General features: G+C 50.5%; 1 protein-coding gene across 2 annotated transcripts in view; it reads right to left on the reverse strand.

Moving 5' to 3' along the window:
* The window catches only part of LOC306812230 (protein CEPU-1), a 350,508-nt gene extending 325,035 nt beyond the window's left edge, over window positions 1-25,473 (reverse strand). The window contains exon 1 of one of the 2 annotated variants that reach the window (XM_079326618.1): window positions 25,097-25,473. In XM_079326618.1, coding sequence (XP_079182744.1) covers window positions 25,097-25,172 — 76 coding nt within the window. In that variant the 5' untranslated portion in view covers window positions 25,173-25,473. The remainder of the gene's footprint in view (window positions 1-25,096) is intronic. The other variant, XM_079326620.1, reaches the window with a different exon arrangement.
* Between the last annotated feature and the right edge of the window lie 959 nt (window positions 25,474-26,432).

The raw sequence follows: 26,432 nt of genomic DNA on the forward strand, positions 1-26,432 counted from the left end.
GGCAGACATTGAGGAAAGTCCCAGGAGAGTGATGAAAAATCGGGCAGAAATGTCGCTGAGCCATCAGCACTGCTCTTTGGGAGCTCGTGGAGGCCAGCAGCAAGGGCAAGAAATCTTCATATCCTTAAGTAAAAAAAACCCAGGAGCTGTAGGCAATCAGCTCAGCTTCAATCACTGGGAAGATACTAAAACAAACGATGAAACTATCATAGCTTGTAAGGCCCGGGAATTTAATAAAGTGAGAAAAAAACCCCCATCCACCACCAACACGAGTTTGTCAAGAACAGATCATGTCAAACCAACCTAATTTCCGCCTTGACAGGATAACTAGACTTGGTGGATAAGAGGAAAGCTGTAGACATGATATACCTTGACTTTAATAAGGCTCCTGCTGCCAGTCCCACGCGGCACCTCGGAGGGAAGTTGAGGAAGCAGGGAGAGGATGTGATCACTGAGGCTGGGGCAGAGGGGAGGAGGGATAACAGCCTGTTGACAAAGTGCTCTCAAAGAGTGCTTATCTATTATTTACAACCATGCCAGGAGGGCAGCCTACAGCTGGATCCCTCCGGGCTCTGCCCAGCCCTGCTCTCTCCAACATTTACATTTAACTGCTTGCATTGCAGAGCTGGGAATGCTCTGATTCAAAGCTGGAGATGATGCCCAGCCAGCAGGAGAGAGGCTGGAAGGGTTTTGAGGGTAGGACCAGAATCTCAAATCTCCTCTGGAAATCAGCAGTAGGACACCCAAGATGTTCAACTGTGGTGTGATAAACTCAGAGGGAAAACATTGAACATGTGGATAAAAAGGACAGGAAAAACCTAAAGAATGTAAGAGCTGCCCACAAATTATGGAGGATTCAACCAGGCTGCAGAAGATGGCAAACTTTAACACCAGTGCTGTAAAAAGGACAAAGGAGAATTGTTTTGCTCCACTTGGTTTAATGCAAGGGCTCAGCTGCAGGACTTCATCCTGACCTGCACACCAGGCTCTCAGAAAGGCAAAGGTCAAGTCACTGCCACTTAACACGGCAGCACCTCCCCACTGACCCGTGCTGACACTTTGTCTTCTTTCCCTGCACATCTGGCTGCCCTGAGCCTGCAGCTGGAGGTTCCCTTTCTTCTCAGATCAATCTAAAGTGCGTTTGCCACAGTGCAAGACACACATCTCTAATCGATGTGGAGCAATTGATTGCACGTCCCAGCCGGGACGAGCGGGGTGAATCCATGGAATAGCAATGAAATGAGTAAGAGATGCAGACTGCTCCAGGGAAAGATGAAAGATGCCAGGGTTTGCTTCGTCACTAAAGGAGAAGATTGAGTAAGAATTGACAACTCTCTTCCCTTGCATAAATATCACACAAAGCAGGAGAATAATTATTTGTGGATCCCTTCAAAGAGACGAAGAAGAAAACACTAATTTGTAGCAGGGATTTTGTCTGGGAGCTCAGAATAACTCTGAGGCTTGTGAAGCCTTTGCAGAAGGGCTCTGTCACCAGAGGGCAGCTCAGCTGCCCATGAAGCAGGTCCCACATGTGCCCAACTCCAGTGGAGGGTGAAATCAGCTGGGATCCACCCAACCCGAATCCCACAAAGGTCATTCATCACCAGACTGACATAGGAACCTCTCAGGGTCCACAGAACTGTTGCAGCAGCATAAAATCTGGAGCACAGACAGTGGCAAGTGCAAATCCTCTCTGTGACATCCAGATCTGTCTGCGAGCTCCTCCTCACCAATGGGAGCGAGGGCTCCACCATCTCAGACAGTGTGACCCCACAAATCACACCAAGACACACTCAGCACTTTTATTCTTTATTGTTACAGTTCAGACAGCTCCATTATTTATCCAGATTACTTATTCATGTTCCATTTCCAGGGACAACCTGCTTCAGTGGATAGAGAGATCATTTCCTCTCCCCTCCGCTCTCCCCCAGCTCTTGTCCCACTTTATGTGGTATTTGGGCAGGGCACTGTTTGTGTAAGAGCATTGACTTTAACTAGAGAAATCACCCCATCCATCCCAGGCCGTCTCCTGCACCACTCAAGGGTTCTGACAAGGGGAGGATTGAAAAAGCACAGCCCAAAATGACAGCTCAGCTCAGACAGTGACTGACAGAAGCACTGAAGGTTTCCCAAGGCAACTCAATCAGAACAGGTTTCTGGCCATCGTTAGAAGCTAAACCAATCCAGACAAATATCACTCCTACCTGCAGGGACAGCAAGGGCTCATCATTAAAAGGTGGCAGCTGGCCTGGATTAAACAGAGCTATCCAATGTATTTCCATATATCACCCTCATTTCAAGGCTGCACCTCAGAGGGCACATGGACCTTTATACTTTTGCAGAGATTTGAAGGCTGAAAGGTTATCGTGGTGTGCTGTCTCCAAGCTCAGATCACACCCTTTGCTCTCAGGTCAGACTCCAAGCACAACTTTACCTCCCACACCAGTCCCCTTCACACAGGCTGGGTGGGATTGGTGCTCCAGAACCCATCCAGACCTGGGGACCACATCCTCCTTCTCTTGGGGGGGCTCAATTTCCTTGTCCAATGCACTGACATTAAAATTTCACCCCTATGAGAAAGCATTTAGAGGAGAAAAAGTATTTCTAAGGGCAAAACATATTACTGCCAGAACTTGTGACTGCTCCTCTGCCAGTGCCCAGGTGGATCCTGCACCTCCAGGAACCATCAGCTCAAACCCACATCTGCAACATCTGTCCTTTCCACAACACCTCCCTGTGGCAGGCACAATTCCCCCAGGAAAAACACTGGCTCCAGACAGCAGGGTCTGCACCCACCAAACGGGGCTGAGCACCTGGAAATGGAGAGGAGAGGAGAGGAGAGGAGAGGAGAGGAGAGGAGGAGAGGAGAGGAGAGGAAGGAGGAGGGAAGGGAGGAGAGGAGAGGAGAGGAGAGAGGAGAGGAGAGAGGAGAGGAGAGGAGAGGAGAGGAGAGGAGAGAGGGAGGGAGAGGAGAGGAGGGAGGAGAGGAGGAGGAGAGGAGAGGAGAGAGAGGAGAGGAGAGGAGGGAGAGGAGAGGGAGAGGAGAGAGAGGGAGGGAGGAGAGGAGAGGAGAGGAGGGAGAGGAGAGGAGAGGAGAGGGAGGAGAGGAGAGGAGAGGAGATGAGAGGAGAGGAGAGGAGAGGAGAGAGAGGGAGGAGAGGAGAGGAGGGAGAGGAGAGGAGAGGAGAGGAGAGGAGAGGAGAGGAGGGGAGAGGAGAGGAGAGAGAGGAGAGGAGAGGAGAGGAGAGGAGAGGAGAGGAGAGGAGAGGAGAGGAGAGGAGAGGAGAGGGCTGTTGGTGCCAAAAACCAACAGCACTGAACAGAGTCAGAAAGGAGCCATGGAACAGCAGAATGGTTTGAGATGGAAGGGAATTTAAAACTCATCTCATCCCACCCCCTGCTTTTGGCAGGGACACCTTCCACTCTCCCAAACTGCTCCAAACCCCAATGTCCAACTGGCTTTGGACACTGCCAGGGATCCAGGGGCAGCCACAGCTGCTCTGGGCACCCTGTGCCAGGGCTCCCCACCCTCACAGGGAACAAGTCCTTCCCAATATCCATGTATCAGAGATACAGATCAGACATGTCCTCACATGGCCATCACTGACCTCCCACCACCACCACCACTTCCAGCTCCTCGCCCACCAGCACTGAACACTTCCAGGTCACTTGTAGAGAGCTACAACAAGTGCAAAGTCCTAAGAAATCACATTCTGAGTGCATGAATAGCCCCAGCTCCAACTTCCAGCCTCTTCTCTGAGCTGTCCTTTGAGGTGCAGAGTGGCAGCTGAGAGATGCTCTAATCAGTGCATCTAATTTCAAACGGTGTGAGGACCATGATGTGCCTTGGGATAAACGGGGAAGGCTGCCATTGAAGTAAAAGAGAGCTAGGCACTTTAGAAGCTGGAGTTTGGCCTCAAAAATAAAAGAAGCCACTAAACCTCAACTGTTAAAGTGCATTTAAAAACATAATAAGGCAGATTAGCAATCAAACCGAGCAGCTCGCCGGGAGACTGATAAGTGGGGAGGGTTCTAGAGGCACATATCTCCAGTAAAAAAAGGCCAAAAAAGCCTTGTTTAGAGTAAAAATGACTTTTGATCCAAAAAAAACAGCATGGAAATGCAGTTTTTCTCATGCATTTTCCATGAGAGAACAAGCCCAATCAGCCTTGTTTTAAGCAGAGATGCTGAAGCTCCCACCTGGAGTGTTCTGCACTGGGAGGGACAGGAAATTGCCTGGTGACTCAGTAGCACGATGTACATGACAACCTTGTGCCTCTCATGGATGTTCAAAGCACTTTTGACTCATTCAGGGAATCACTTGACCCAACCCCATCCCACCCTCCTGAACCAGGCAGTGAAGGAGCTGTCAAAGTCCTGCTCCTTCACTAATCCTCCTGGAATTGGGTCTTGGAGTTTATTTGCTCAGCCATGAAGGAGGCACTTTTATCCTAAAACATGGAGCAGCCACTGGGAATGGGCTGGGGGAAGGTGTGTAGATGGATGGAGAGATCAGCCTTTTCCTTCAAAGATTTTCTCAGCAATTCTTGACACAAAAACTTCAGAGACAGTGACATGTTGAGCTGCAGAGGCTGAAGCACTTGTTGCTACAACTCCAAACCTCTCATTGCCTTTAGACCAAGGGATCAATCCAGGGTTTGACACACACTGAGTTTCCATGTGCCTGGAGGCCAGCAAGGGACGACCCAGGGCCACCTCCTCTGAGACCTCCTTCTGTCTCAGTCTCCTGAGATCTTGACTTTGCAGAAATCCTCCTGCCCAGGTCTTATTGGGAAGAGTTTATTCCCATCCAGATTCAATGGCTGGGTTTTGTCTGGAATGGTTGGGAAACAGGAGGCATCTCTTCTTGCACAGTAACCATCTTACAAAGAAGGGGCAGGTGGCTCATGCTCCACCCAAATTCCACATGTATTACTCTAAAACGTGGTTCAGGTTTAGTAAATCTTTTAAGTCTCAGTACAACTCAAAGAACATCTCCCTCATGCCACCAAACCCCTTATAGTGTCAATAACAGCATGTGATCAGCATCAGAAGGTGCTCACAGTGCCAGGGCTGCAGCTCAGTGTCCTGGGAAATAGGGTGGGACACCCTTCTCCATGGGACCTGGGGTCCCACCCATGCAGGGGAAAGGAGTAGATCCCACCCTGTAGATACCTTCCAGCTCAGGATATTCTCTGATCCCATGATAATCACAGTCAGGATCTCTGACAAATCTTCCCAGCATGGTCTGAGTGGCTTTTTCAAGCTGATCCCCCCACCCAGCACATCCCATATCACAGGGTGCTCAGCTCCCTCAAAACACTGGGTGCTCAGCCTTATCAGTTCAGCTGGGGTCAGGGAAACTGAAAACACAAGTGTATAATCCTTTCACGAGTTAATTAAAGCACCCATCCACCCTTCCCTCAAACCATTAGCCATGGCTGTTTACAATTAATTATTTGGAACCAAATCAAACAAACAAAGAGAAGACACAGGAAGAAGAGAGAAAGCCAAGCAGAGCCAGGGCACTCCTGCAGCAGGGCATTATCAGGGTTCATCCTGCTTCCCAGAGTGAGGCACAACCCCTTTTAGCCAGCACAAGGGTTGCTGGAGGTGGGGACCCTGCTTCAAGCTGGGTGTTAACTCAAGCTGCCTCTGTGACCTTGGGAAAACCTCCCTGTCTCCTCTTGCTTCACTTCCAGCCCCTCATGCCATGACCCACCACTGTGCTGCTCCCTGCACGCCCTCCTTTGCCCTTGAAGTGTGAATAAACCACAAATAAATGATTTACACAGCACAAGAGCTCTTTGGTGAGGCACGTGGGTGGGCAGGAGCCAGCACTTCCAGCCCTGACCCAGCCCCAGCCCTAGGACTTGCAAAACACCTGCAAGAGCTCAGGTGAGCTGAGGACAGACCTTTCCACCTGCACAGAAAGCCTGGGAAGGGCTCCTGAATATTGCAAGGAGGGCAAGCAGCTCTCCTGCTCCAGTGGAGGCTGGCTCCCCAGCTGAAACTCTCTGCCCTAGTTTATCTCCTCTTTTCCATGATCTCTCTCCTCGCTGAAAGCTTCATTTCAGTGCAGGTATGCGAGGGGAGAAGGGGAGGTGGGGATCAGGGAACCATCCTTCCTTTTCTCTTACTTCCCTTGCATTTCCTTCCCTCTCATTTGCTGCCACAGCTACACTCCATCTCTCATCCCCAGCCCCCATCTCCTCCATGCCCTCTCTGCTCCCCATCAAGACAGGGTTTAATGTCTTTCCATCTCTTCCTGGGTAAATTGCAGCGAGTCTGCCGGCTGCTCGGGTGGAACACACTGTTTTATATGCGCCATAAAGGGAGAGAACTCTGTAAACAATATTATTTTTAATAAAATCCAAGTCTTTGGCAGGCCAGCTGCTTTTGTGTCTGTCTTAATTTAATCAGACGATCAGCTCTCTCAAGCAGCAAGAGGGAATGAAAAGCATTAGCAAGGAATCAGGGAACTGGTGAGGAAGAGACATGATTTCCATCAAGAGCTTTCCAGCCCAGTGTGTTGCTATAAGAGCTGGACCAAGTTTTTGGGAAACAGATTCTCAAAACAACTTTGTCAAGGTGCAGGAAGGACATGGGCATATCTGGGCATAACACTCATCCTGTAGTGCTTGAGAAAGAGCTGCTGTGGGCAATGAATAAACCCAGGGTTAAAGATATTTCCAGTCAGAGCAGACCACTGTGGCTTTGGAAGGTGCCTGAGATAACCCACACTCGCTAGGATGGGAATTCTGCCCAATTTGTAACCAGGTACAGTCACACAAACCAGCATCCATCAGCTCCCTGTTCATGGCCAAAACCCAAACCAGCCCTGTTTGACAGGTCAAAATTCAAAATCAAATCAATACAAGAATAGTACTAGGGACTAAATACTAAAATCTGCAGATATATACCCAAAATCCAGTCAAGAATGGATCCAAGCTGGATCCAGGGTAAAAGCTGTCTCCAAAAACGGGAGGGGAGGAGATGGTGTTGGCAGCTGGAGCCAGGGGAGAAGGAGAGCAGCCCTGAGCAACCCCTGACATGCAGCATCATGAGCAGCAGCTGAGTTTGAAAGGTGTCACTTACAGACAGCCAAAACCTGGCAGAAACAGCTGATTTTGTGACACTTCTGTTCTTCAAGACCAAGCAACAGCCAGTGAGCATCTGCTGTGGGCAGGCAGCTCCTCTCCTGCTCCAAAGCCCCTGAGCCAGCAGGCTCAACACTTGGCTGTGCTGTCCTCTGAGCCTAAACCATTCCAGATGTGATTCCTGCCTCCTTCTTGTAACTCTTTAGGGGATTTTTGGCAGCCAGAGCAGCCCAGAGCAGAGGGCAGGACTCCCCTGGTATGGGACTAATCAAGGGTTCTACTCCTCCACTCAAAGCCACAAATCCTCCAGAATAAAAAAACCTCCAGAATCTGAAATAATAAAAACTAATTACAGACACAAAGCAAACAAATTAATTGATGTTTACTTGTTTACGCAGTCACCAAAAAAAATGTTAATGACTTAACATGTATTTTTAAGATATTAAACCATTCTAAGGCACAGCCATAAATATCCCCAGTAAAGCAAACATGGTGCTCAGCACTGCAAAGGAACTGAAATTAGTATTTAATTACAAGAAATCGCTTGAAGTTCTTTTGCTACCATTAATCACTTTCAATTATGAATGTAATTATAAGTCATCTTTTCTCTTTGGGTGGTCGCTGCTGGGACCTGAAGCGGTGACCCCGTGCTCCAGAAGACAGAACCCCACTTTGCTCACCAAATGCCAGCTCCTCGCCAGCTGTGCCAAAGGATGGATCAATTAGTGCCTCCACCAAGCTCCTGAGGAGCCAAGGGCATGCAAACAACGAGAGGGTGAGGGGGAAATTGAGTTACTGCACCCCCTCTGCACGCACTGATTTGGGCACCGTGGCAGAATCAGAAATTGATGTGAAAAATAGCCCGTCCTCAAATCATTAAAGGATGAGATGATAATGTTATCTCTTGCCACGAGGCAAATCAAAGCCTGGAGAGCTCCTTCCCTGTGACAGGGATGGTGTCAGTGGGGACTCAGCTCACTCTGCAGGCAGTAGAGGAGGGCACAGCCAAAATCTGGTCCCCTCCACCTCCTGGCTGTGCCCTGCCTCTCCACCCGGGCTGCACCACAGTCAGCATCACCTCCTGGCAGATAAAGATGGAGCATGCTCACTGCAGAGGGGGTTTTCAGCTATGGATCAGTTCTCAGGGGAATCTACATCAGGAATCTGTAAAACATAATTAATAAAAGCAAATTTATTAGCCATAAGCACTGGTTTTTTGATTGGTTTTTTTGGGTTTTTTGGTTTTTTGGTTTTTTTTTCTGAAGGAGATGGTACTTTTCTTCTGGGCAACTTGCAAATCAGAAATAAAAAGCTGAAAACTCCCTCTCTGCTCAGTGCTCAGCCTCCTTCATCAGCTCAGGCTCCGCTCAAAGAGTTTGGCATGTGGAATTCAAGCCCTCACTGCAGGGAAATAAATCCTTATGTGGAGGCAGCTGCTGGCAGAGCATCTCCAACCTGGGACACCCCTGATAACCAGGACACCCCACCATGAACTGCTGCCTCGACTGCCCCCAAATCCTTCAGCCTCACAGCCTGCTCCTGGCACTGCACAGCACCAAACAGGACCAAAACACAGAAGACAACGTGGAAGATCAAATGGAAACGTTCCCTTTTGGTTCCCTTGGTACTGCTTTGCAGGGAATGTGATTAGACTGCCCTTATCTTGGTGGGAACAGTTGTTAGCAATAATGAAATCATCCAGTCCTTTTCTTTTTGAAAGCCAGCCACATCCTTTGGCTCCTGGAAACAGGGGCAATGACATGTGCTGTTTTCATAAAAAGCCACAAGACAACATATTTCATCGCAGTAAATTCCCTTCCCTCAAGTGAAGAGAGAAGGAGAGAGGTTTCAAGGACAAGAAAAGTTTCAGCCAAAAGAAGGGGCTGAGCTGAACTTCTGCCCATCTGACACTTCCCAAGAAGTTGGCTCTTCACAACCTGAAGGAGTCTGGATGACGACAACCCTTGTTGATTTTGTCTCTCTCCTTCTGCCTCAGCTCCTGTGAGGATAACAGGAATCGTGCACTGAGCTCCAGGAGGGTGACTCTGGGAGGGACAGCCCAGCCTCTGGAGGATGGACACTCCTCATGTCAGCCAAGACTCCAAGGAGGACTCACGCCAAAACCGCCACATGTTTCTCCCAACAGCTGCTCGTGACTTGCTTGGAGTCAGGACTGCTCTTGCCAGGGTGTAAATCAAGCCAAACTCATCCTCACCTCATCCCTTGGACTCTTCCCCAGCCCAAGACCCAAATTCCCTGCTGGGCTCCCTCTCAGGCAGAGCTCAGCCTAGAGGATGACAGAGGACCACGCTGCCACCCGAGTGGACAGCACTGTTGTTGTGCTGTGACTCAGCACCTGGATTATCCAGGCCCCATCCTGTGCTGCCTCCTAATTAGCAGGCAGGATTCCAGCATCCCCCAGTCCTTGGCTGAGTCCCCCTGTCCCTCTGCTCCTCACTTATTCTGTTCACTGAGCTAATTGCCAAGCTCCTGCACCCTGGGTGTCTGCTGCTGTTGGAGAAGATTAGTATTTTTACAGAAGGGGAAAAAAAAAAAGATTAATAAAAAAGATTGTGTTTTTTAAAGCAGATGAAAGGAGAGCCCAAGGAGATGTGCATTTGACTCTCAAACATGCTCCTTCAAGTCTCCCTCAGCAGTACTTAAAGGCGTTTCCAAAGCAAGACTTTATGAATGCTAAATGAACCCAGCGCCTTGTTCCTCTGCCACAAGAAAAGAAAGAAAAAATTATCTTTTATATACATTATTTCCTTTATGGCTGACACTGTGTATCACGCATTGCTGCCACTTCAGACACAGATGTTGACCTTCACAAAGTCACAGGGACACCTCTGGCTCCCTGGGCTGGAGCAACACACAGCTGGGCAGGGTCAGGGAGCCTGGCTGGATCCAGGAGCCACCAGTGGATTCATCTGCTGCTTTCCAGGAAGGGTGAGGTGAGGTGTGACCACCACAAACAGGGAAATGTTCAAAGTCTTGCTTTCCATCACTGTGATCTTGGATGAGCCAGTCGACCTGGGGATGCTGGTTGATGTATCACCCTCCAGAAAGGTTTCTGAGGATGCAGCTCAGTCAAGATGGGATGGGGAATGAAGAACCAAGAGGGAAAGAGCAGCAGCCCAACAAGGCAGACAGACAAAGGAGAAAACACCCTCTGAGTGTCCAGCCATGAATCCCATCTGTACCAGCACCTCTGCTTCACCAAGGGATGATGGTGGGGTCCTCATTTGGGTGTCCAGCACCCAAACTCTCCCCAGCTCCAAAAAGGACAAGGAGAAGCATATCAATGCATCCAAACACCTTTGGCCATATGGGTGGTCCAGTCAAGGCCACCCAACATCTCCTAATGGAGCAAACAGCCCAATCAATGGCAGGAGTGACCCCAGCACCCTCACTGTGCAGATTTCCAGCAGCACCACCTTTCCTTACCTGTGAAAGGGGGAAATGCCTTTAGTTTCTCACAAAGTACACTGAGAAGCTGGTCCATGCTCTAAAGAAATCACCCACCCAAAGGAAGTCTTGGGAGATTTAATTAGCTGCAGTCTGTGCTGTTTGAGCTTGTTAGGTGCTATATAATTGCTAAATATTATTATTATCTCTGCAGGTACAGCAGTTTCTTAGGATAATGATAGTGATTGACATTTCCCTGGCATCTTTCATCCCAACCAGATCCCATTTTACTCTATTATAAGACACTGTTCTGCCTTGACTCTCCATATGTCTCCAAACTGTCAACAGGATCATAACCAGCCCAGCGTTGCCAAAAGAAATAAAGGCAAAGTGGCTCATGGAAGTTCACGGGATGCAGCACAAACTGAGCAAGTTCAACTTTATGCTCAAGAACTCAAGTTGCACAGGTAGGTGTGGTGTAAACAGAGATGTACAGGTTCTACTTCAACATCAACATGGAGCAAAGCTGCAAGGAGTGGTCCTGGAAGCCACCACAGCACCCAAAATCTTCCCTTGTCCCTCTCCATCCCCTTTTCCTGGCAAGCAGCAATGGGTACCACAACCCAACCACCAGCATGAAAAATACATTCCAGGGACAGCAAAGCAGAGGGGCCACCGAGTGATTAATGGGAGGCTATCAGTTTGGGATAGGTCTCTAAATTCTCATTAAGTCAGGTGCTGAGGCATCACACATTAATCCAGAACATTTCCCCTTCGGCCCAAACAAATAAATAACTCGTGTATAATTCAGGGGAACTGGGTGGGGCCATTGCTCCCTCTCTCTCTGTCTCTTTCCAACTAACCAGTGAATAAAACATCGCCCACAAATCTATTAGGCTAATTTTAAATCCTGACAATTTAGCAGCACTTCAGCAAGATAAGAGCCATTTATTAAAAGCCACAGTTCATTAAGCCAAATGCTGCTGGCGTATTTACTCAGAGAAACGGGGCTGGGCTCGGCTCTCACCCAGACCAGAAGTCTCCAGAGGAGCAGGAGTGATCCTATTTCACCCAAAAAGAGAGGCCAGCATCAATCTTTGCCCACCTCGAGCACATGTGGGGCTGTGTGTGCTTCCCACCAGAGGAACTGGGTGTCCATGCTGCCTTCTCCCCTCTTGGATGAACACAGAGCAGAAATCATGGGAAGCTCTGCAGCTTTGTCAGGGCTGTGAAATGTCCCCACAGCTCACAAGGGGCCATGCTTTGCACACCACACCATGGGACTGCTCCAAGAGGATCAACACCCCAATCTGGATCAGGATTGCAAAGCTCTGGAACCATTCCCATTGGTGGCAGGCACAGATTGACTTTGGGGAGGGATGATTGCTCCCAACCACAAGCCAGGAGAGGGCTACTGAAGAGGAGCTGCTGCTTGCCAAAGGTACCAGATTGCACCCAGAGTTTTCCTCCCTCCAAGCTGCCTCTTGACATCCCTGCTGATGGCCTGTGCTGTGCCCATGGCAGGGGTGCTTTGGGACACATGAAAAGGGCTGGAGGCTCCCAGGCCACTGTCAGGGAAGACATGTCACTATACACGTGTCATAACGACAATTTTTTCTTAAGCAAGAAAGGCAAAACAAGCATTTTATTGAAAAACCAAACCATATTTATAGAGTGGTTTGCAAGCCTCAAACAGGACAGTAGTTCATTGGACAATAGGAGAAAACATCTCCTGTCATGTACATCATGAAACTGTCCCTCAGTCAACACCAGGTGCTAATCTCTGTTTATTAATTCCTTTCTATTTACAAGAAAGTTATCATCCTGGGAAAGGCTCAGGCTGGAGCTGGAAAACTGTCTCATCCTGGGAAAAAGCCTCCCAGCCTGAGAAAGAGAAAAAGAACTCAGAATCTGAGAAAAGACCCAGCAAACTCCGCCTGTGCCTTCAGCAGTGTCCACAAAGAGATGGATTCACCAACAGGAGCAGCCCTGCTCTCTGGGAACTGGGATTTTTGTTAACCTTCACAAGGGATGAGTTGGATGCTCCACCCAAACCAAGACACCACAGCCCATAATGCCAAACTATGAATGAGCCCAGTTCAGTCCCAAAAACTCTGCCCAGCAAAGATGTTCCTGAGCACAACCTGGCAGAGCAGGCATGGCCTTGGCAAGCTCTGTGCCAGCATGGATCAGCTTATTCCACTGGGGATCCAGGTGCCACGTGCAACCAGAGGATTTTTAAAGTCCCTTGCAACCCCAGCCAGGATTCTCTGATCCTGTGGTGCCCAGCAGCACAGAGGAATGGTGAGGGGCTCTGTGGTAGCTGGGATGGAGCCAGCAGGGAGGAGCTGTGCCAGCATCGCTGCGAGCAGCCGGCGGCAGAGGGCAGTGCAGAAATCCCATCTGGCAGAGTTTGTGAGTGTAATTCATTCCAGCGGGAGACATCCAAGAGACTTTATCAAGTGCAATTGTCCCACTGCGCCTTTCACCTGCACACACTTGCAAGACAGTCTGGAGTGACTACAGAGTATCCCTTTACAGTCAGAGCTGAAAGGAGCATTATAAAGGTGAATTAACATTTAAAAAGAACGTAAAAAACCCAGAACTGTTCTAATGATGATTAATGGGAAGCTATAAGGGAGGCCGTGACCTCCTGGTGTCATTAAATGGATTGGCAGGTTTCTGAGCATTAATTATAAATAGCCACAGGAGTTTGAGTGCTTAGCAGAACGATGATAAATCCATGACACAGGCGCAGGGACAAGGAGCCAGGAGCGTGGGGGAACACGTGCCTGTGTGCACACAGCTCAGCATGCAAAGGAACATGGGTTTGCACGTGTGTCACACACAGAAAAGAGGCAGAAAGCCAAAAAAAAGGTGGAAATGAGTCCGTCTGAGGATACTGCTGTGTTTGGGTGGATAGAGAAATGGGTAAATGATAAATTAGGCACTGCCAGTCAATCACATTTTCTAAATGTTTTATATCCCAAAAGCTATAAAAGCAATATTCCTTTCTGGCCTTATTGGAGCCATTTCTGGAAGGCAATCACATCTGTTTCCTCGGGGATTTGAGCTGAACTGTGCCTTGGCTTTTTTTTTCCTTGCCTTTTTTTCCCCCTCCCCTTTCTATTTACTCTCTAGCCTGTTACCAAAGCAGGGTCAGAGCATGCATACAAATAGGGAGGAGGAGTGAAAAACAAACAGCCCTGAACCAGTGATGAACAGACAAGAAGTGGCTGCAAACTTCTCATGGCAAAGCCACAGTTCCAATAACCACAGGCCACACAGATTTTGGGTCGGGCAGCTCCCACATTAGTATTTCCTTTGTTTTAATGTGCATCATTCCACAATTGCATTGATCATCTGGAGATCTGCATCCCAGGGCACTGCTGAGCATCACCTTGGATGTGCTGAGCCACCCAGCCTGCACAGTTCTTTTCCAAGAGCCCTTGGAGAGACGCTCATGGATTAAATCCCAAATCCCTCTCTGCATCCCACAGGGCCCAGAGCCACAGCCACGAAGGTAGCTCTGCTCCCTAAAGCAGAAAGTGGGGTTTTGCAGGAGTTCCTTGGACAGAAAGGATCAGCACACCATCAGAGGCTGCAGATGGAGGTCAGAATAAACAGGGGATGAATGGAGTGAGGACCTCAGGCTGGTTAATGAGCTCTGCCAGTGAACCACAGTGGCTGCACAGGGGGAAAGCTTCTCTCTTTGCCAGCAACAGCAATAAAAGGCTCTGGGTGAGTGCCAAAGGGGCAGAGCCATCCCTGGGCATCCAGACACCCCCCTCAGCATTCAGGAGAGAGGCTGAGCTGGCACAGCTCTGCACCAGCAGCCACAGCCCATCACCCAGCTGAGACAGCAGCCCCAGCACCCAACCATGGAGCATTCCCACCTGGACTGGGATCCCCCTTTCCTCCAGCACCTCTCTGAACTGCTGTTTTATTTCTGCCCACTCTATGGGAAAATCAAAGCACAAGCCAACCCCTCCCAAACACAACTAAAATTTAAAATATTCCTGTTTAGATTTCAGTCTCATTACCATGCTGGGCCCTCCTGTATTATTTCAACTGATTGGAATATGGTGGCAAAGGAATAAGTTCTCCATACAATTTTCTTCTGATCCTATTAGTGGCAATACAATTACAGTGAATACATCAATTCTTCGTCCCAGCAGCTCCTGGAAAGAGCCACCTATTAAAAGCTGGCTTATTAATGGAATTGTACATCCAGGATTAATCGGGCCACGTTGGCCATTTCCATTTCTCACTCCACAAGTGCTTTTGTTTGCTTAATAGGCTGAAGTAACTTGAGAATGACACAACTTAGAGCTTCCCCATTTGCTCAGCATATCGCCAGCAAATTTAATATCACTTTCTTTGCCGGCGTCTCTCCAGAATAAAACCTGGCACGTGCTGCCAAGGAAATCCACCCTGCAGGGTGGGGAGGGGCAGAAAGAGATTTCTGCCTTTGGCCGAGCCAACAAGGGGAAATTCCTCATTGGTCCAAGGCTTTAAATCCACAGAGAAATGGCAACACCAAAACAATTTGCCAAAGCCTGCTGGATAAGAGCCACTGGAATATCACCCCACGAGCAGCCCACAAGCTTCCCAAAGCCCCTCAGAGCATCACCCCCTGCCCAGTCTGATGTGGGGGATCCCCTCTGGCCCTCCCTAGTCCCTGCCCAGCCAATCCCAACCACAGGAAGCCAGTCCCATTCCCCAGCATCATCCCTGCATCCCAGCAAGGGCTGTGCTGTTTCCCAGACATTCCTGTGGCACCAAAGTCACTGCATGTTGGAGCACAGTAATACAGTATGACTTTTCCCTTTAATGGAATTTTTCTAGCCCACTAGGAAAAAAAAGACTCCATTAGCCATACTACAAAGGCTCCTACTTATTAGTATTTTAGAACAGCGGCAAAAACATTCCTTGAATCTAATTATTGCTGACAAATATGAAAATTGAAATCAAAGTTAAATTTTCAGCTACAGTGCCTCATTCGGCCGCGGCTCGCCCGCTCCCAACGATTGCATCAACACATTTATTCTGCTGAGCAGGCTCTCAGATTGGGCCCCCCCATTCCCTGCAGCCCACCCCTCCATCTTCAGAGGCATTAACTCTGACATATTCATCTCCACAGCCAGGCCATGGAACCAGCTCTGTGTTTGCCAGCTGAGAGGGATTGGAGTGAGGCTTCCAGGGGCTGCAGAGGAAGGAGCACAGCTTGCTGCTTGAAGGAGAAAGGGATAGAACTTGCTGATTTTCTTTTTCCTCCTTTTTTTTTAAATTTATTGTTATTTATTTCCAACTTTGCTGTCTCCCATCCCCTCCCAACCTGATCTCCAAAAGGGTGATTTTGAATTCCACAAGACAGAGGATATGGAAGGGAGGAGAGAATGGAGAGAGGGGGGAAATAAGGAGAAAAAAGAGCCTTGTCAACATATTTCCTTTCTCCCACCTCCCCCCAACATACTGTAAAAATCAATCCCCTTTGTCATTTTGCTCTGCTTGTGTGAATGTTTAATGGCTGTCGAGGGAGATAATGATTGCTGCTAGGAAATTCATTTCAGATTTGCTATTTATAAAGTACTTGGTGCTCAGGTGGGAAATTAACATAAGGAAGGGGGAAAGGGACCGAACCAGGGAAAAAAAGAGCAGCAGGAGAGGAGGGATGAGATGCTGCAGGGCTGGTTGGAATGGGATGGAGCCCAAAGAGAATCTGCATCTGGTCCCACCTCTCCTGGGACAGAGAGAAAAGGTTTGCATGGAGCAAGGGTGGCACTGCAAGTCCCTTCCCAACCAAGGATGCAAGAACAAAGAATCAGGATTATTCCATGAGTGTGTGGGGGCTTCATCCCCCAAAATCCAGACCAGCAGCCCCAGCAGCACCAATGGTTTGTGCCCCAGCTCTCCCTGCAGCCCCTCGTCTCTCTGGATTAATCCTAACCTCCTCTGAGTCCCTCTCCCCTCCAAGCCATCAACCTGTTGCCACATGTGGGATTTTTTGATTCCTGAGGGAATTCCCATGTGTGGTAAAGCCAGATCCTGCAGCAGGAATGCTGCCATTGAGTTGCTAATTCCTTGTCTCAGAAGTTGCTTTTCACTTTCTGATTTTGCAATAATAGGCTTGGTATGAATCCCTTAAGCTTCTGAAATAAGCCGAAAAACGCTTTTCCAGCCATTTACATAAACACAAGTGGATCAGAAGGAATAATCATAGTTTATGCATTATTTGGGGGCTTTGGAGATGGTTTCTAATGTGGTGTCAGGTTCAGAAGCCCAAAGCATACAATGAGAAGCGTCGACGTGCAGGAAAGCAGCACAAAAAGTAAACAATAAATAATACAAGGTTGTTTTTTTTTTTTCATGTTGTCTTCAGTGACAAGGCGGTTTTGGCTCTGCCACCACCCTGGCCTCTAATGGATCATGGATCCTGCTCCTCGCCAGCTTTGTTCCAAAAAGGGCTTCATTAAGAGAGATGTCACTCATCCTAAATCCAAATTCACCTTGTGCCAGCCAGCCCTGCCGCTCTCCTGTGCCTTGGCTCGCTATCAAAACCCCAGTGCTGGCTTTGGGAATAGATTTTGGGAAACTGAAAGTCTAACAGAGGCACCCTCTGATCTCTAAATACCATCTGTCCTGTAGAAAGGGAATAAAGGCTAAAAACACCCAATCCAACCCAGCAACCAAGTGCTATTCACCAGATAACTCCTCTAAGAGGGGAAAAAAGCCTCAAACACTAAAAAAAGAAAGAGAATATTATAGTATTAATGAACCTTGCTTTGCTCTGAGGGCCTGTCACGCTTCCAGTGAGGCGGGTCAGGTTTGGCTTTCCAACCAGTTCTTTAAATCAAGAATTCTGTTTCTGGTAAAGTGGAAACATTAGCAAAGGATCTGTTTTGAAGAAATAACAATACAAAATGGAACAAGGCTGGAGATTCCAGGCTCTTTGATACTGCTGGAACACGGCCTTCGGAGCTCTTTTTTTTTTTTTTTTTTTTTGTTTGAAATCACTTCACAAGTTTGTACATAAAGCTACAGCGAGCTCCGAAGAAAATGCTTCAAAAATCAATCCTTACTTTTCCCAGAATTTACTTTCACTGGGAATTTGTGATTGTTCTTTTTTTTTTTTTTTTTTTTTTTTTTTTTACTTCATTCTGGAATTAGAAAAACCTGAAACATTCTGCTTCGTTTCTAATATTACACAATTTCCTGTGGCATTTCCCACTCCTTAGCAGCTGCTCTCTCCCACTGTGAGTCACTGGAGGACACGAACCAGCCCTATGGACTGAGCATTTGTGGTTTTCCAAGCTCCTTTCCAACCTGTGTCAGGGTTTCCAGGATCAGCAGTGTGCAAGGAAAATACAAAATACACCATCCCCTCAAGGCCAGGTTGGATGGGGGTTGGAGCAACCTGGTCCAGTGGAAGGTGTTCCTGCCCATGGCAGAGGGTGAAATGAGATGAGATTTAAGCTCCTTTCTAACCCAAACTGTTCTGGGATCTTTTTCTCAAAAAAAATAAAAAATAAATAAATAAATAAAATAAACCTTGATGACAACCCACCCCTATGTTTCCTCCAAGCCAGACCCACCCCTGCTCCAGCAGTGAGCATTTGGAGTGAGCACAGCTCCCCCAGGGCATGGAGCTGACCCTTCCATCCTTGGTCCTTGGTGCTGTGCTGGGACTTTGGCAGCACCTCCATCCCCACTATCCCCATGGGAAGGCTGAGGATTCCATGCCAGCTTTAAAGGGAATGCTCTGACCACCAGGAATTCAGGCACAGTGGATGCCCAGGATCCTGCCTCCTCATGCAGCTCCTGTGAAGCATTCCAGAGCCCAGGCTCCTTTTTTTGACTGCCCTGATTAGTAAGCAAAGCATGTGGGAGGTGGAGGAAGGGAAAGTAGTGGAGGGGGTGGGCAAGGATGCCAAGAACCAAACACTGTCTTTAGTGGGAACAGTCAACAGGACAAGGGGGCCAAGGGGTCAATTAATTTACAACAGCTTCCAGCATTAGACATATTAACTGTTCAGAGCATCAAAAATCCGTGCTCTCCCTCCTGGTGGCAGATAACAGAGCCAGGCAAGGCAGCACCTCTGATTTATTATTAACAGGAGCCAGGTGCCTGCCTGGGGAGGAGGAGGATGAGGGAGGGAGGAGGCTGCTCCTCCCAGCTCTTCCCTGCTGCCAGCACTGCTCCAGATGTGCTGGGAGCACGAGGGAGGCGATGCCTGCAGGATGCACCCGTGGCAGGGTGGAGGGATTGGGGTGTCCCAGGGGTGCAGAGGCAAAGGGATCACTCTTTGTGATCCTGGCTTTTCATAGAATCCCAGAATGGTTTGAGTTGGGAAGGGACCCCAAAGATCCTCTTATTCCCTGCCATGGGCAGACACACATTCCACTATTCAGGCTGCTCCCAGCTCCAATGTCCAGCCTGGTCTTGGACACTTCCATGGATGAGGCAGCCACAGCTGCTTTGGGCACCCTGTGCCAGGGCCTCCCCACCCTCACAGACAAAATCTCTTCCCAAAATCCCATCTAACCCTGTCCTCTGGCAGGAGGAAGCCATCTCTTTCCTTGTTCTGTCCTCCATCCCTTGTCCCCAGTCCCTCTCCAGCTCTCTCAGAGCCCCTTTAGGCACTGCAAGGGGCTCCAAGGTCTCCCTGGAGCCTTCTCTTCTCCTAACAACCCACCCCAGCCCTCCCAGATTGTTTTTTATTCCTATAAAATCTTTTAAAGGCATGAAAAACCCATGTGCCAAGGTGTGTGTGCTGGCTGGAAATGGGAGACAGAGGCATGGCTCAGACCTGCACTACAAAATCCCAAATCTGGCACCTGGCTCATTTTGGCTCCTGTTTGACAGCAAGAACCCAATTCCAAATCCAAGTCACAGCTCCAAGGCTTTGCCATGAACATCAGAGATGGATCAGGTTTGTGTCCTCTCGAGTCTGATGGGAGATTTGTCACTGCCCATCAAAGGAGAATAACCAGGAATGCTTAAAAAATCCAACTTCCCCTCTTTAAAGCTCACCTCCCTTCAATTGGAGAACAAACAAGGAAAGTTTTCCCCTTTCTTACCATTACTGAAGTTTGGGAAGCAAAGACAAGCACAAATGAAGGTCTTTTTCTGATCCTTATGGCCAAATATTTGCTCTTCATGTGATGTTTCCCAGGCTGAGGAAAGCTGAAGTCCAGCTCTCCCCATCCACTCCTGGTTTATCATAGAAAACAGCAAATCCTGCTCTAACCTGACCTACATCTGTCAACTGATCAATTCTCCCCGTGGGGAAAAATAAAATGGAGAGGGGAAATCACAATATGGGTATTTTTAAGTGAAACTGCAAGAAAAATACACAAAGCAGACACTTCTAATATCAAATGCACTTGTCTCAGGTGTAAGTCAAAGGAAGATGGAAAAACCATGAGCCAGGGTTATTGCACTGGTCAAAACTCCTATGTGGAGAAAGGAGAAGTAGTTTTTGGGAAACACAAGGATATCCCAAAAGTGGCTGCAGCCTCCAGAGCACCAGTCTTGTACAGAGGCATGGTCCCTGGGATGGTTCAGAAGTTTTGTTTTACTAGAGGAGGTTTTTCCAAGCCCCCACCTGATCCCCTTTGCTTATGAAAATTTTATTTATCTCCTTTTGACCCATGAGGCTCATCCCAAATGTGGGAAAGAGAGAGCAGTCCCAAACCAGCTTGGGCTTCCACAGAATCCCCAAATTCAGCACCTTGGCTCATTTTGACCCCTGTTTGAAACCAAGAGTTTAACTCCAAGCCCAAGCTGCAGCTCCAGACCTTTGCCATGAACGTCTGAGATGGATGATTTTTTGCCTCCTCAGGTGCCCACAGGAACTTTGTTCACATGGCCAGCAAACAACTGCATGTCCTAAAATTTGTGTCAGCACTGACAGGACCTCACACATCCTCAGTCCACCAGGGGCTCCTAAACCTGGTGTAGCTACAACAGGTAGCATCTGTTCCCATGCTCTAAGGTAATTTATTATACACAACAGAGTTCTCATTTCATTTTGATTTTTGTCATTTTGATGTGATGGAGATCTCTCCACCACAGCACAGAGCAACTACAACAACTTTACTCCTCCTTGTATCCTGCCAATCCTCACTGTGTAACCAGCTCAGTGCAGGGATGCTCCCAGGGAAGCAGCACATGGGAAACCCCACCTGCAGCTCCACCACCCAAACCAAAATCCCAGCATTTTGGGTGCCATCCAGCGTTCTGCACAGTGCAACTGCTTTCCAAAGGTCTGCTCAGGTTCCTGTTTGCTCTCTGCATGTTAAAAATGTGCCAATGAATCCCACGTGGTGCCCTGATTTCCAGAGGTGCTGGCAGCTCCTCCCAGCCCTGCTGAGGATCAGCAGCAATGAGGGATGCTCAGCCACACTCCAAACCCAGCCATCGAGCAGTGCATTCCCCTCCTTTTATGTACTGCCTATAACTGGGTTATCTAATCATGTAGGCATTGATTATTACTGTTATTACCTATTAAATAGCTATTTTCTGCTGTTGGGGTGAATATCACATTTTATTGACCCGCACAATAACTATTAACCACATCTAATATTTTTCCTGTGGACCAATAAATCCAGGCATGCACAAAAAGATGTCAATACACGTAATTTTTCTTAATACACATTCATTAGTGCAATTACCTCCTGCACAAACTGCCAGGAGGTTTCCCCCTCACCCCCTCCACTGAGAGAAAATTCTCACAGGATGCAGAATTCCAGCCCAGATTCCAAATCCTGCCCTTCCTGAGGGAGCCTCTCCTCCTTGTGGATGTGTCTCTGGGTCAGATCCAGCCTTTCCATCACACACCAGCACAGCCTGTCTCACTTTGGGAATTATCTGCATCCCAGCCACATCCAACGAGCGAATAATTCTTTCGGATGAGGAACGCTCTGTGTAGGATGTTGACACATGCTATTATTTTACATACCTATTTCAGCTTGTATGCTTATTAGAATAAGGTCTTTATGCTAATTTGTAAATCAAATTCCCATAATTCTTGGCTTACTGATGCTAAAGGCCCAGCTAAATCTTCTATGACCTTTTAGCCTGGTTAATCCTTTTACGCCTGGCTGAGTGAAGAGTTTTCTTGTCTCTTCCACCCCCCCCCCAGAGCTTGGGTGAGATTTTTGCCTCTTAAGAAATCCAGGTGGGTTGTGAGGGGCACATGTGAGGACATCCCTTTACTCAGAGCCAGGGAAAGGGGGAAGGGAAATCTCTTCTGCCTGGTTCCTGTGTGAGGATATTTTGGATTTTCATTGCTGCTATTTAAAAATCACACAGAAGACACAGAGCAAACACAATGAGAGCTGTGTTGCCAAACTGCCACTCACTTCCTGATGCCTGGGGCTATCCCAGCCCCTCTGCAACCTCCCCTCTTTCCATCTCCATTCCCAAAGTGTGGCTGGACATTTTCTGGCTCCATCCTTCTCATGAGTGGGTGCAATGGACACCTCCACCTCCTTCCCAAGGGGATGCAACATCCAAAAAAAGTGTTTCAGACTCTCTCTCCAGGACCAACAGCCAACAGCTCCCTTGGTGTCCAACCACACTGGACATCCCAGGGTTCAGGGGGCTCCTTCCTGGCACACACAGCACTCAACCCCTCCCATTTTAGGGCCACAATTCCACAAACCCAACAAATCCACAGAATTCCTACAGAAGCGACTCTGCAAAACTTGTAGGACCCGCAGATGTTTGTACAAATGCAGGTGGTCAAACGCTTCTGAATTATCCCACTTCACTCTCCACTTTCCCTTCAAGCACACTCACAAACCACTCTTCTTATTGTTTGTTTGGCTGAAAATAGGGAAACGACCTGGAGTATGGATGAACTGCTGCAGAGGGCAGCACACAGCTCTGGAGATATCTGGAGGAGATTTGTGCAAAACACTGTTTGCCTGCATGACAATAATTTTCACGTTTTCAAACACAAGTCATCTCCACTTCTGGACACCAAACAAGAGAGAAAACTTATGAATTCCACAAACTACTGTGATTATCAGGAGAATTCATGAAGTAGAAGCACATTACTGCTGAATTTCAGCACTACATATAAAGTTAAATATTACCTTGTGGTTGAATGAGCCCAAATTTCTCAAAACTCTCTTTAAAAGTTTGTGCTAAAATATGAAATTATTTGTAGGGTGTGTTTGGGGTTTTTTTTAATGACTTTTAAATAAAATTATGCAAGAAAAATAAACTCCCATGGGAACTCCTTCAACAATGCAGCAGCTCCCAGCCAAAAAATGTCCCCAACTTTTTTCTGCCTAAAGCTGCCCTGTGCAATATTTCACCAGCTCCCCACAGCTCTGCCCTTGGTCCTCCCCAGACCACAGAGCAATGTGGCTCCCTGCTTTTCCTTATTCCAGGGGACACTCAGGGACTTCTGGCACCCACATCAGGGAATTGGGGGATTTTGGGCTCAGGGAGGCAGCACATTCCTCCCCACTGCTCTGCTGCCCAGGAGATATATAAAAATAATAAGTAAAGAAATAAAAAACCAACTACTTTTTGATCCGGAATCTTTGATAGGAGCAGGGAGAGGAAGCAGGAGGGATGACCAGAGGCATGGAATAAGACTGCAAGGAATCCAAGTCAGGGAGCCCCAAAGCAAGCATTAAAAAATAATTTTAAAAATTAAATAATAAAATAAATGAAGCACAAATTCCGGGCAGGAAAAGTGAGGAGGGAAAGGCGCAGCTTCCTCCCTCTCCTGGGGAACCCCGACCCTCCCAGCCCAGCAGAGGTGGCAGCCAAAGGGCAGGGCTGGGAGCCCCGGGATGCGGGAATGCCGGCAGGGCCAGCGGGGAGCAGCAGCCCGGGAGCAGGAGCGGCTGGAGGATGGAGAGCGGGAGGAAGGCGAACAGCAGCGATGCCTCGGCTGTGATGTGCATGTTAAGCAGCCGGCGCCGGTCGATACGGCAGGAGAGGAGGGCCTGCCCAGCAGAGAGAAGTTTGTGGTGGGAGACACCCAGGCAGCATCTCTGGCCACACCGCAGCCCCCAGCCCCGCGCCAGCCCTGCTGTGGCGCGCCCGGCACACGGGGGACGAGGCTGGGCTGCTCTGGACATCGCCAGCCCTCGGTGGGCACCTCGGAGCAGCGCAGGGGTGGCTGGATCCGGCTGAGGAGGAGGAGGTGCATTCACCCCTCTGGGTGCATCCATCCCCAGGAGAGCCCAAATCTCCATCCCGAGGAACGCCTGCATCCCCCCGGCGTGCATCCGTCTGGCCCGGGGGTGCATCCATGCTCCAGAGAGCGCCTGCATCCCTTCCCGGGGTGCATCCCTGCTCCAGAGAGAGCCTGCATCCCCTCCCGGAGTGCATCCATGCTCCAGAGAGCGCCTGCATCCCTTCCCGGGTTGCATCCATGCTCCAGAGAGAGCCTGCATCCCCTCCCGGGGTGCATCCATGCTCTGAAGAGAGCCTGCATCCCTTTCCGGAGTGCATCCATGCTCCAGAGAGCGCCTGCATCCCTTCCCGGGGTGCATCCCTGCCCCAAAGAGAACCTGTATCCCCTCCCGGGGTGCATCCATGCTCTGAAGAGAGCCTGCATCCCTTCCCGGGGTGCATCCCTGCTCCAAAGAGAGCCTGCATCCCCTCCCGGGGTGCATCCCTGCTCCAAAGAGAGCCTGCATCCCCTCCCGGGGTGCATCCATGCTCCAGAGAGCGCCTGCATCCCTTCCCGGGGTGCATCCATGCTCCAGAGAGCGCCTGCATCCCCTCCCGGGGAGCATCCATGGTCCAAAGAGAGCCTGCATCCCCTCCGGGGTGCATCCATCTCCCCGAGAAGTGCCCGCATCCCGGCCCGGAGCCCCGGTTCCAGCCGCCCCCGGCGCATCCCCCGGCGCATCCCGGGCTCCCGGGGCGGGATGCGGCTCCATCCTCCCCTCCCGTGGAGGAAACCCCGCTCCCACAGCCCCTCCAGATGGCTGCGAGGAGCCTAACGCGAGCTGACAGGCTCGGCGCTCCCGGCCAGATGGGGCTGGCTCCCGCCGCCTCTTCCCCCCTCCTTTTCCCATCGCTTTTTGCTCTTTTTTTCCCCCTTGCACAGTCCCCGTCTCCCCTGCGAGCACCATCCCCGGCTGGGGGGAGGCAGCCGAGCTGCTCCGGGACAGACTGGGTGAGCGCTTCCCAACTCGGGGCTGCACCGAGTTTTTGGGACGACCTTGCTGGAAAAGCAAAGGCGTGGGGGGAAGCACAGGGGAACCCCGGCCCCTCCTGCCCCCCAGCCTGTTGGATCATTGATCCTGCCGGAATGGTGCTGGGATGGCCGAGTCCTTCCGCACCCGCAGAAATAATCAGGACGCCGGGGGACAAGTGTCCCCCCCGCCGCCAGCCCGGTGCACCGGGAATTCCTGCGCCGTACCCGCATCCGCATCCCCCGCAACTTCACAGCGGGCTGGGAACCCTTTCGCAGCTCTGTCCCCGCTCTGGAGGGATGCTCATCGCCACTCCGCGGGGGATTCTCATCCCCCAGCCCCCTCGGAGGATGCTGCTGTGGGACCGCGCATCCTCCGCCCGCCCGGGCTGCGTCCCCCGCGGCGTTCCCTACCTTGGGAGAGGAGGAGCGCGGCCATCCCGGCGAAGATCACCCAAGAGACGGGGTGGTGCATTTTGGCCTGGGCCATGTTTCCCTTCTCCTTCCCCACTCACTGCCGGGCGGGGAGAGGTTTAAAATCCAGCGTTTTCCCGGAGCAAAGCGCAGGAAGAGGGGCGGGGGGGGAAGGGGGGGGAAGGAAAAAGGAAGGGGGAAAAAAAAAAAAAAAGGGAAAAATAACCGAAGGGTGGGGAAGGGGGGGGGGAAAAACCCAAAAGAAAAAAAAAGGGGGGGGAAGGGGGTCGGAAGGGGTTGCAGGTGCGAGGACAGGCGCTGCGTGCCCGCCGCTCCGGCCCGCACACGCCGCCCGGCTGCAACACGCCGCCGGCCGCGCACGCAGCCGCCCCCGCGCAGCACTCATTGGCTGCGGGCCCCCCCGCGCCGGCACCCGCACCCTGCCGGCACCCGCACCCCCTGATCCCACCGGCACCCGCACCCTGCCTGCACCGGCACCCCCTGATCCCACCGGCACCCGCACCCCCTGATCCCACCGGCACCCGCACCCTGCCGGCACCCGCACCCCCTGATCCCACCGGCACCCGCACCCCCTGATCCCACCGGCACCCGCACCCTGCCGGCACCCGCACCCCCTAAACCCACCGGCACCCGCACCCCCTGATCCCACCGGCATCCGCACCCTGCCGGCACCCGCACCCCCTGATCCCACCGGCACCCGCACCCCCTGATCTCACTGGCACCCGCACCCCCTGATCCCACCGGCACCTGCACCCCGAGCGACCCACCGGCACCCGCACCCCCTGATCCCACCGGCACCCGCACCCCCTGATCCCACCGGCACCCGCACCCCCTGATCCCACCGGCACCTGCACCCCGAGCGACTCACCGGCACCCGCACCCCCTGATCCCACCGGCACCCGCACCCCCTGATCCCACCGGCACCCACACCCCGAGCGACTCACCGGCACCTGCAGCCCCTAAACCTACTGGCACCCGCACCCCCTAAACCCACCAGCACCTGCACCCCCTAAACCCACCGGCATCCCCACCCCGAGCGACCCACCGGCACCCGCACCCTGCTGGCACCTGCACCCCCTAAACCCACCAGCACCCCCATCCCCTAATCCCACCTGCACCCCCATCCCCTAAACCCACCAGCACCTGCATCCTGCCGGCACCTGCACCCCCTAATCCCACTGGCATCTTCACCCTGAGCATCCCACTAGCACCTGCACCCCACTAACCTCACAGCATCTGTACCCCCATAACCCCACTGGCAACTGCACCCCAATATCTGCAACCCATAACCCCACTGGCATCTACACCCCAAGCA

This window comes from Erithacus rubecula, assembly GCF_903797595.1.
Source record: "Erithacus rubecula genome assembly, chromosome: 25".
Lineage (NCBI taxonomy): Eukaryota > Metazoa > Chordata > Aves > Passeriformes > Muscicapidae > Erithacus > Erithacus rubecula.